The 11,846-nt window shown below is 34.4% G+C and overlaps 1 protein-coding gene across 2 annotated transcripts; it reads right to left on the bottom strand.

Annotated features, from left to right (window-relative positions):
- Positions 1 to 4,243: 4,243 nt before the first annotated feature.
- LOC117982536 (uncharacterized) lies at positions 4,244 to 11,568 on the bottom strand. 2 transcript variants are annotated; one of them, XM_069498917.1, is made up of 6 exons: positions 10,405 to 11,568; positions 9,488 to 9,716; positions 8,568 to 8,697; positions 6,756 to 6,845; positions 6,540 to 6,678; positions 4,244 to 4,486 (listed from the first exon to the last, which is right to left on the bottom strand). In XM_069498917.1, the coding sequence occupies exons 1-6, from the start codon at positions 11,530 to 11,532 to the stop codon at positions 4,367 to 4,369; spliced, it is 1,836 nt and encodes a 611-aa protein (XP_069355018.1). In that variant the 5' UTR covers positions 11,533 to 11,568; the 3' UTR covers positions 4,244 to 4,366. The 2 variants fall into 2 exon arrangements, with proteins under 2 accessions (XP_069355018.1, XP_034824790.2); XM_034968899.2 differs by lacking the exon at positions 6,756 to 6,845.
- Positions 11,569 to 11,846: the final 278 nt, after the last annotated feature.

The raw sequence follows: 11,846 nt of genomic DNA, 5'->3' as shown, positions 1-11,846 counted from the left end.
CAGACAGACACTTTTTCCTATTGAGGTACGGAACCTGTACGGTTAAAATAGTAGACTATAGAAGAGAGAGAAAGAGAAAACGTTAGAAATTTATTAAATACCTACTTAATCTAAATAAATGATTGCATACTTGATTAATTAATAAATAAATAAATACTTGATTAATTAATTAATAAATAATTCATTAAATACTTTTAAGAAGTAATACTACTTCTTAAAAGTGCTTTAAGTCTGTAATAATATTCAGGAAATCCGCTATCCGAATATCCGAAGTTTAATAAGAATTTTATATTATACGCGTAGTTACCTAATTATATTGAGTGGTAAGGAAATAACTATTCAAGGTATTGTACGCAGAGAAACTTTCAGCTTTTATAAAATAAGGAAAGAATGGCACGCGCTGGCTCTCTCTCTATTGGTAAAAGCCAGCTATGTATTTATTGCATATACATCAAACACAGTGTCCTTTTATGGGCCATTTATAAAACCCTCAGCTCGGCTTACTACATTCTGTTCAGAAAAAAGCTTTAATTTTAATTGGACGTTACAATCTCTTGCAAAATCTTTTTACATTCTTTGCTATATGAAAAATGTTATTAGTTTGAAAGATATCTGATATATAAATATTTGGGGAATCTATGTAATCTAGTAAATAAAGTAGGCTACTCACATAATGTAAGTTGTACGTCATATTAAATGAAACCAGTTATTTGGCTTTCTGGGGTCTACAATAATAAAACACATATTTTAAGTTACAATATTTTAGACTTATTTCGTGGTTTAAAGACATTGTATTGTAAATAGCGGGTACCTATATACTTGATGATTTTAAATTATTCAAAATCATCGTATTAATCATAATACGTACCCAGCCGTTCTTTACGTGATAACTGATAATATACAGTGTGTTTTTTTAACTGGGACAGTACGAAGAAATACAAAACCATAGGAGATACAGGGAAAATATGATTTGTATAATATTTTCTATATTTATCGATGTTTTCTATATTTTCTATAATTTATTTAATTTATATAATATAAATATGGAAATTATGATTTTTATGGGCAACTCACGCTTGACCAAAAAATTAACTATGCCAAAGTGTTATCACTAGAAAGAGCTAAGTGTTTCAAAGACAGTTTCCCTTCATCGCCTATGGTTTTGGATTTCCTCATACTGTCCCAGTTAAAAAAACACTCTGTATATTAACAATATAATCATACTCTTGTACTAAATACAACTCCATTTTTTGAAGCAGTTGAATTATGGTTGTGGCCCATGGGAGACTTCAAGGTGACAGAGGTAAAATGGTTCTGTGCCCAGAATAAAAGGTAAGCTTATCACTGACAATACTTAGGTACATAGAATATAAGAAAAAATCTTACATAGCATGGCTACGTTACATAATACGTAATGGACTCTTAACTCTGAAATAAATGACTGTTTATATTTATTTGTAGGTAGACATCAAAGTTAAAGACCGTGCAAAATCGGGGTGAGTCATCTAGTAACATCCTAGTTACTTTTCTGTGGTTACAAATGGGTTTCAACAAGTATTTAGAATTATTGATATAGTAAAGGATACCATAGGGTTCAAGTCACTTCAAGTATTTTACGACATTCTGGTACTTGGGTAACGTGTCTACCATCTGCTAGTAAGTCATAAACCTATTAATAATGACTGAAGAAATTCGGAAACCTCGAACTTTCTATTTCAACACCGCCGTAAATCAATGGCCGCAAACGAAATTCTCACTAAGTGACCTAAAGTCTGGTTTCACACGACATTAAGAGCGACCACGCACTCACCCGATCCGAATCCGTGAAAATACGGATATAAAAATATCTACGTCATATTATGTCATGAGCTACCATACAAATAGTTCTATGACTACTTTGGGACGTATTTTCACGGACTCGGGTCGGATGAGTGTGCTACTGCCTTAAGCCTCGATTCCCACTTGTCGTTTGTCGAGCCCGGTTTTAAATTGGATGTTCCAGTGGCAGAACATTTTATATAAAGCTTCAATGCCACTGATTTTAATTTCGCAACCTACCTAAACAATACCTACTACATGTACAGAACCGTTCATATCACGGAGTAACTCGTCCGATTGTTCTTATGGTTAAAATAAAACTGTGTAGGTAAGTTTTTTTTACGGTACAAACAAAGTTTAGGTACAATAATTTCAATCAAAATAGAACCACAAACAAGTTAGAGCATCGATGTTTTAACGCCGGAGGACCTGTATGAATGACAAACGATTAAATTAGCGATTAGATTAAATATTCTTTTGAAAATTGTAGAAATAAGAATATTTTTGCCATTCTGAGTTGTTTAAATAAGTTTGGTATTTTTGTTTTTTGTATTTTCATTTTCTACGTGTAAATATATTAATAAATTAAATAAATAAATATTATTATTATTATATTACTAGCGACCCGCCCCGGCTTCGCATGGGTGCAATGTAGATACTAATGTGGTGTCATTGAGGTATCATTGCCTCAGAAACTCAAATGAGAGGATTTTGTTCTGACCTAACTCACATTAATTCAATTTCTCTAGAGATCTCTATTTTTTGAGAATTAAACCACACGAGTAGATTAAACTATAGCTATAAACCTTCCTCTTGAATCACTCTATCTGTTGGTGTAAACCGCATTAAAATCCGTTGCGTAGTTTAAAAGATCTACGCGTTCATACATACATGCATACATACAGACGATTATACTATGTAATAAAAATTATTATTATTCTGATGATTTTCATGTTATATATGTTCCTATTGTGTCCATAACAGGAAGCCCAATTGTTTTTGAATGGATGTTCCCGAACATTGGAGCATTAATTAATTATTATAGCAACACAACACGTGCCAATAACACTGTACAGTGTACATAAGAAATAAGAAGAGGGATATCGTATTTACCGGAGAACCAAATCTCACATCAGACAAGATTTCATTTAAACTATACCTAAATATTACGCGACAGGTTGAAATGGCAATCGGGGAGGGAACGCCCCGCGCATCCGCACGTCACCCGCGCTCGCCCGTACCGGGTTAACGCGGGGCCATCTCGACCTGTCACGTACATTAGTGAAAGCTAAAATAGCATTAGTTTTCAAAACGCAATGAATACGCCTACTACGTAAGTATATAGAAATTCACGCCGTTGATCAACATATTCATAAGATATTAATTATGTATTATCTACGTTAAAGGGATGGACAAGCTTCAGTTGAATATAAAGGGCCCCTAATTGAAATTCTATTCATGCAATGAGTAGGACAATATCTTCAAATTGAATCTTTACCTTAAATATGGCTCTGGCATTTCATGATTAATGTAGGTAGGTAATGAAATACTAGATGAATATCTAATAGGTATAAAACAATTTCGTAAGCCGCGTTTGTCTACATACTAGATTTTAATTTCTAAGCTTCTGCACGGATTTCAATTTTAGCAGCATTTAGAATATTTCAAGAACTACTATTTTCCATTACTGTTGGTTGATCATAAAGCCAGAGAGAGAGTAAAAAACCGGCCAAGTGCGAGTCAGGCTCGCGCAATGAGGTGAAGACCTTTCATATGATACCCCACTTGATATAGTCACTCACTTTGAAAGTTGAAAATACTAATTATTAGTTCATGACCACAATTTAATTTTTTTTGTATGATCTAACCCTAAATTCACGGTTTTCAGATTTTTCCCCAAATGTTAGCTATAAGATCTACCTACCTGCCAAATTTCATGATTCTAGGTCAACGGGAAGTACCCTGTAGGTTTCTTGACAGACAGACAGACAGACAGACAGACAACAAAGTGTTCCTATAAGGGTTCCGATTTTCCTTTAGAGGTACGGAACCCTAAAAATCATAAAAATGTGTGATATCATAAATTATTCCCACATTTTCGTTACAGATAATAAATTCTGCACATTTATTTTCAGTTACTCATTTTCCCTTGTGTGAGCTAAAATAATTAAATCCCTTAAAACTCAACGCTATAAGCGGTTTAATAAATTTGCTCCAATGTAACAATCAAAATTTATGAGGTTTTTACGTAAATAAAATTCTTTCGACGGAAAAATAGTAAGTACCTACCTACATCCATTTTGGATTCAAAGATTAGCAACAACAGCTTTACTTGTGCTATTTTCGCATATAATAATACTTACCTAAGTACTATAAAGAAAGAAACACGATTGAGTTCGTTGAAAACAATTTAATAATTGTCCAATATCCATAAAAAAACTAAATAAAAATAAAACTCGTATCAAAACAATAAAAAAACGGCACTATTGATTTACGTGTACCATATTTTCTATTTGTTTAATATCAACGTATTATGTACTTTTACTTTTTAAATATCTAAAGCAAATGTCTCCAGATCTTCTTCGCGCGCAACATCTAACAGCCATGGAATGTGTCTCCAAATTCCTGTATATTGGGCTGACTGGACACCCCAAGGACGACGCTCCTCCTGAAATAAGCAGGTACAACAAAATTTTTTGCACCTATATACTGTGCAAAAAATTACTGTGTCGCAATAACGCACTTATTTTATCGTCCCGTACTTCTCTGCTTGAGGTCTTTTGGCTTTAATGCATATTAGACGCGCCGGGATAACCAAACCCGTAGCTATAACTGGTTCTTTCTTTCTTTTTATCGATTTCATAATTTATCTATCACCGGCCCACTACCGAGCACGGGTCTCTAGGGCTCTCTAAAGGTTTAGGCCATAATCCACCACACTGGCCAAGTGCAGATTCGCAGACTTACACCTTTGAGAACGTTAAGGTTTAACCGCGATATTTTCCATCACCGTTAAAACAAGTGATAGGTATATTTTGCTTACACTAGGTACCTATACCTATATGCGTTTCAAGCAAAAAATATATCCGATAAGTTAAAGTATTTGCCCGGGATCGAACCCTGGAACACCCGAATATGAATCTGACGTCTTAACCGCTAGGCTATCACCGCTTTTTCTCTATTTCTGGCATTACGATCAACCAAATCCAATACACGCCTCATGTGTCAGCGGCGCTACGTCATGACAGAGGTCTTCAAAATAAAAAAGTAAATGACCACGAAACTTTACGACATTGCAGTTACTTTGGACACAGAAGATATAATAGTCTTTGGATCTTTAGCAGCGGATAAATACGTGACAAAGGTTGCGGCTTTGCCCGGTTTGATACGATTTTTAGGGTTCCGTACCTCAAAAGTAAAAACGGAACCCTTATAGGATCACTTTGTTGTCTGTCTGTCTGTCTGTAGGTCTGTCAAGAAACCTACAGGGTACTTCCCGTTGACCTAGAATCATGAAATTTGGCAGGTAGGTAGGTCTCAAAGCAGATATTCGTGGAAAAATCTGAAAACCGTGAATTACATCACACAAAAAAAATTAAATTGTGGTCATGAACAAATATTGCTATTTTCAACTTTCGAAGTAAGATAACTATATCAAGTGGGGTATCATATGAAACTTGAAAGGGCTTCACTTGTACATTGTAAAACAGATTTTTATTAATTTTTATGCATAATAGTTTTTGATTTATTGTGCAAAATGTCGAAAAAATACGACTGCAGTACGGAACCCTCAGTGCGGGAGTCTGACTCGCACTTGGCCGGTGTTTTATTTATTTATAAACTAGCGCTTGGCTGCAGACAATCAGACATGCTGGCAAGTGATGGTGCAGCAACAGGTGGTGCGCGCTTGCCTAGGAGACGTCTATTGCCTGCCTAATCAGTCTTTATTTGAAGGTATTGACCTCTATTAAACGTGGAGGCGAAACTAATACATTTTAGAAGGTATCATTTTACTCAATTAAGACCAAGCAATTAATTTTAATATAATATTAATTTAAAACAAAATACTTAGATCCAATTAAAAGTTACTCAGCTCCTCCCATGTTACATAAAGCTAGACCCCCAATTATCTTTCAGTGGAATCAGCAAATTCGAACAGATGTTTTCTGTGGAGCGAGAATACTGCGTCACGTCAGCCTAATAAAATTGCAAAAGGCTTCTTTGAGGTTTTCTAGAAATTATACCGTTTCCTTACCGTTCTATTCTGCTTTATAACTTTGGAAGATTAAAAAATATATTAATCGCTTCAAAATTGCTTGAGCATTTTTTACCAGAATATGAGAGGGTTATGTATTTAGCTGAATATGGGCAAATGAATATATACCTAAGTACCTATAGTCATATCATATTGTGTAATGTGTTGATGTATTTATCGGTTCAGATTATTTTCTAAATCGCTACTTATAAGTCAACGTTATCGTTGACTTAGGTATAAGTAGCCTTATGGCTGGGCAGTAATATTATAGCACCTTGACAAAACCAATTTACCGGATATTAAAAACAGAAGTACGACAATGTAAGTAGTAGTAATTTTAAGAGTAGGTATAAGAGTTTTAGAACTTATCTCTAGCCTTATCAATGATGTGTTTTATTTAATTATTTATTATTGGTTTTAGACAGTCTGAAACTTTGTATCTATACCTACCTACTCATTGTCTCACCTGCAAATATAATGCTATTAATTTTCCTCCAATTAGTAGTAAACCTCCGTGGATGGTATTATGTTTTTCCAAAGTATGCGTCGGCAAAGACAAACAATATACATTTTTCACGCTCTCTCCATTAAGCATCTTCACCTTGCTAAGGAAAGAAACTCATTTTTAATCTTATAAAGCTTCAGTGCATTTATCAGCTTAAGTATATTACATTTACCATACCCGTGATCAGCATATCCAGGACACGAATCTGAGTACACAAGACCTTCGTACATCATTAAAGGATTTGAAGGTAAACCAGATGAGCCAGACCTGTAAAGTACAAAGTGATGATATAAAATTAGCTAGAAAAAAGACTTTATAGAGAGAGAGCCAGGGCGTGCCAGACCTTTCTTATTTTATAAAAGCTGAAAGTTTCTCTGCGTATTGGCACCGGCCAGACACCTTTAAAGTTTAATAAGTTATTAACGTTTAAGGGTGTCTGGCGGGGGTTTCCACGACACTAAGTATCTGAAAATGCATGACGTGATTTTTAATACTACTTCGAGGAAAATATAAAAAATAGACATTATACTTTGATGTAAGATTTTTTACACCTTTATGACCTATATCTCCCAAAGCTCCCATGAGCCAAACTTCATAGTCACTGATTGTTCCTCCCAGTGTTGGGGACAACACGCAGGGATTTTTTTAGCTTTTATAAAATAAGGAAGGTCTGGCGCGCGCTGGCTCTTAGGCCATAAGATATAGATACTAACTATAATTTGTCTCTCCATCATATTATTATCATCATAATCAACCCATTGCCGGCTCACTACTGAGCACGGGTCGCCTCTCGGAATGAGAAGAGCTTAGCCATAGTAGCTATTGGCAGACTTCACACGCCTTTGAGAACATTATGCAGAACTCTCAGGTATGCAAGTTTCCTTACAATTCTCTCTTTACCGTTAAAACAAGTAGTACTTAATATCTTAAACCGCAAATAGCTCCGATAAGTAAAAATACGTGCCCGGGATCGAACCCCGGACTATCGCCACTTTTATCACACCAAAAAATAATATAAAAATGGCGAAGTATAAATTAATCATGACCAGTTATTAGATTATTTATCTACTAAGTATTATTAAAAAAATGTGAAAGTTTGGATGTTTGTTACTCCTTCACGCCATTATGACAAGACTGATTTGGTTGAAATTTGGAGTAAAGATAGGTTGTACCTGATACATAATACGTCCTGGAAAATCAAAGAACTCCCACGGGATTCTTAAAAACCTAAATCCGCGCGCACAAAGTCGCGGGCATCATATTCTAGTGTTAAATATTTTAGAATTCATTTCACATTTCAGTTAATTATAAGATTCCTTTAACTATACGAGCACGCTGTTTCGCTGTGAAGAAAACAAAGAAATCCAATAAAATCTTTTATTTGTTTTCGGAACCTGCCTTGGCCCTTGAACCGATGTTATGTAAGTAATTTCTGGGTACGACTTGCCCAGCTATTTCTTCGCTCGCTCGACACTCGACTTTACGGCATTTTAGTAGGTACTTGAAGACTTGAAGTACTTGAAGGCGTAATGAATCGTATTTTACACAGAATATACCAAATGCTCAAAGTTTTTTAAAATATTTTGTGCGGAAAAAATAATGACAGTTAATTTCATTTCATAGTGTACTTAGTATAGTAAAATAAAATATTAAGTCGAAGTGGTTTACCAAGGTTTTAGATTTCTTTACAACAATAAAAAATGACAAAATTAGCTTGTATATATTAAAAACTTTATATTTTATATGAAAGGAGAGAAAGTTTATTATTATGTTAATTTTATGTAGTGGTCCGCCGCGAAAAACTTAACCAAGGTAAACCCTTTAAAGTAAAGTTTTTTTATTGAAGATGTTCCAAAAATATTCTTTCATACAAAACTTGTTCTGACAATAACTACGAACAAAAAAAAACAGTCAAATCGGTCAAGCCGTTCTCAAGTGACGATCTTTCACACATTTTTTTAATACTTAAGTATAAATGTTTATACAAACCTATCTAGACCCCAGCCTACAGCAGTGGCGAAGGAGCCGCCCCGGTCGGCCACAAACTGATGAGACATCAATGACGTCGGCCGCCATCCACTGCATGTGTTTCCCATCGAATTAACCACTTGAATCACGCCTGTACCATCAAATTAGAACAGTTACATATTATCTTCTCTATAATATAAAAATGAATCACTAAATGTGTTGCTCATCGCAAATATCGAGAACAGCTGAACCGATTTCGCTAATTTTTTTTAATAATATTCCTTGAAGTACGAGGATAGTTCTTACGGAGAGAAAAATTTAATTCAACCTCCCCCTCAATTTTCTAAACTCCACCCAGCGAAGCCGGGGCTGATCAGCTAGTGGATAATAATAATTATTAAATAGGTACCTTTATAAGGCATTAAATCATTCACAGATCTGACAAAGACATACAAGTATTTCAAAATGAAATTTGTTAGACCAGGTACTAAAATAAATCGTTTAATAAAATATATTTAAAAAACTTGAATCTGAATATTATATACACCAAAGGCTCTTTAAACACTAAAATAGGCTTTTATTACAAAAAAATCGGTCAAGTGCGAGTTGCACTCGCACGCGTAGTATTTCGTATTATTGTACAAGTTAGGTACATCTAACACTAGGTATCTATTTTTATTTTATTTGAATTTGCATGGCGTCCATTTTTATTTTTTTATTATTTGTTGTTATACCGGCTATGGAAATACACTCTGTGAAAACTGCTCGCTGATAGACAGATGGACGGACAGATGGACGGACAGCGAAGGCTTAGCAATAGGTTCTCGTTGGCACCCTTCGGGTACGGAACCCTCATAAAGAATAAAAAGAAATGCGAATTAATATTTTTTTTTTTTTTTTTAGAAATAGCGAGTAATTGAAATATTAAAATCAGTACCTACCGATATTGTATAAATATCTTCGAGTTTTATTCTTTGCTTGAAACCGTGGATGAATTAAACTTCGTCTGACGTAAGCTATTCGTGCAGGCAGTCTCCAGTTATCGCCACAGTATGCTACGTAAGCCGATCTTCCTTCTATAATATTGTTCCGATTCTTGTAGTGACGATATAGACAAGTTGCAGCAGCTACTAGCCAGTGGGGACTAATCGAAGCCGACTCACATCTAACCTGAAAAATAAAGTTCTAATTCATTCACAGATTTATGCCTTTTCTCATTCAAAGAGCGAGTGATTCAATCACTAAAGGGTTTTATAGATAGAAGATGGCATCGCGGTCACTATAGCTGTTATAGTTTTGCGTTCACCTTTTGCATTCTTTGTACTATTCTCCTTCACCTTCATTAAGAATGCCAAGTTTTTAGCGGCGGTCTTGGTTTTGTCTTCGACGGAGCTTCCGAAGTTGATGTTAGCTGAGATGTCGAGACCTAGATCTCCTAGGAGATCAATGTGATCTGTGATATTAATTGATATATTCCGGAAAGTAGAAGACAAAGGAAAAGGACTCCGTTTTGCTGTGAGTAGACGAATATTTCTGTATTATATTATAGAGCAAACATCACTGAATCGTGACTATATTGTTTGGTGTGTGTTTTTCTAAAGAAACGCTACGAACGGCATGCGCGGTAGTGAAACTTTATTGAGGTTGTCAGCGGCTTTTTACAGATCTATTATATAAATTTGCCTTCTTTCTTATAAAATATTTAACTCAATTTCACTCTTCTCTCTTTTTAAATTAGTTCCATTCGTAATTTGTGCGCAAATTTAACTAGTCATTTAAATTGTAGAATTTAATTAAACTGTGAAATATTAGGTAAGTGAACACTAGGCCTATTTAAGTCCCCAAAGCAAAGCCTCACCTGCATTGGTTCATAAATATAAACAGCAACAAACGGAAAGTCCGACCAGTTGGCTGGTTGGGTTAGCTCAGCCAATGTCTTTTTTGCCGTTTCCTTCGGCTTCGAAGTACTTTTAGTAATCTTATCGACTTGTGATATAAGATCTATATTTTCTTTAAAATTATAATTCGCATGTTTATTCACATATCGCGTTATATTATTGCCGTCGTGATTATCAGTATTATGATCAACGTAATCTAAGTATATCTTCTCTTCACTATGAATATTATTGTGATTAATCATATTCATTTTATTATCTATCAACCTCCGTGGTTTGTATGTTTCGCTGTCATATATATCAAAGAATTTTATGCGGTCGTAAGGCGTTCTAGGGACCAAAGGTGTTAACCGTTCCCTTAATAAAAAAGCAAGCTTTTTATTTTCTGTTATGTTTATTTTATGTTTCATTTCTATTTTATTTTCATTCTTTGTGGCAAACCTATTATAAAAAAAGTGTTTTTCTTTTGATTTTTCTATTTCCCTAGGATTATGCGATGAGAAATGTTTATTATTATGAAAAGATGATGGCATGTATTGTAATGTTGTAGGTTTATATGTTGCATCATTTACTCTAAATAGGAAGAACGGTGGACGTAGCAATGCAACTTTATATTCATCGCTTTGAAATTCAGACCGAGAGTTCTTTGGCATCGAACTTTTTCGATTTACTCTGTCGTCAAATTCATCTAAATAGTAAAATTCGATGTAACTAGGAGTCATTGGTCTATCATTTGGCCGAGGATTTACAGCTTCAAAAGACTCTCGTAGTGGTTTCTGAGGAGGTACAGTAACATGCAATTTTTTTTTACTGAGCAATCCTTTAATTTTAGATAAATTGTTGGAGTCATGAAAAGTAGCAGAAGTGCTTTCTGTTTCGAGAAATGTTATCGTTTTTCGATGTAACATATTAATTATTTCGTATTGTTTTCGACTGACTCTTCCTACTTGCCATTTACCTGATACTTTGGAAGGTGTTCTGGTTACATCAACGGCAGTATTCGTTCTGAATTTATTGTTTGACAGTATAATTTGTGTAGTGTAGTTTCTTGATAATGAATGCACTTCTGTTCCGTGCCAAATTATAAACATACATAAATAAATACTACAATAGGTAAATTTAAAACCTTTAACCATAATTATTTTTGAATCAGGTAATTATATCCACTTTAAATTTAAATACTTGTTGTAAAATTTCAGTAAAAAAAATTATGCGTGTAATTTTATTAAAATTAAAATTTGATTTGGTTAGTCATTGCAAGTCATTCTATCAATGTCTAAAGATTGATTAAACCAAAGAGAGTATTACTTCCATAGCTTCCTGCCACCTGCATCCATATGGCGATATAATATTCCATAGGTATCCATATCCTTATCACAGAATAAGTCAAAAAAGTACCTATAGT

This window comes from Maniola hyperantus, chromosome 5 (assembly GCF_902806685.2).
Source record: "Maniola hyperantus chromosome 5, iAphHyp1.2, whole genome shotgun sequence".
In the NCBI taxonomy this organism is placed as follows: Eukaryota; Metazoa; Arthropoda; class Insecta; order Lepidoptera; family Nymphalidae; genus Maniola; species Maniola hyperantus.
This window is presented reverse-complemented; position numbering and strand designations above follow the sequence as displayed.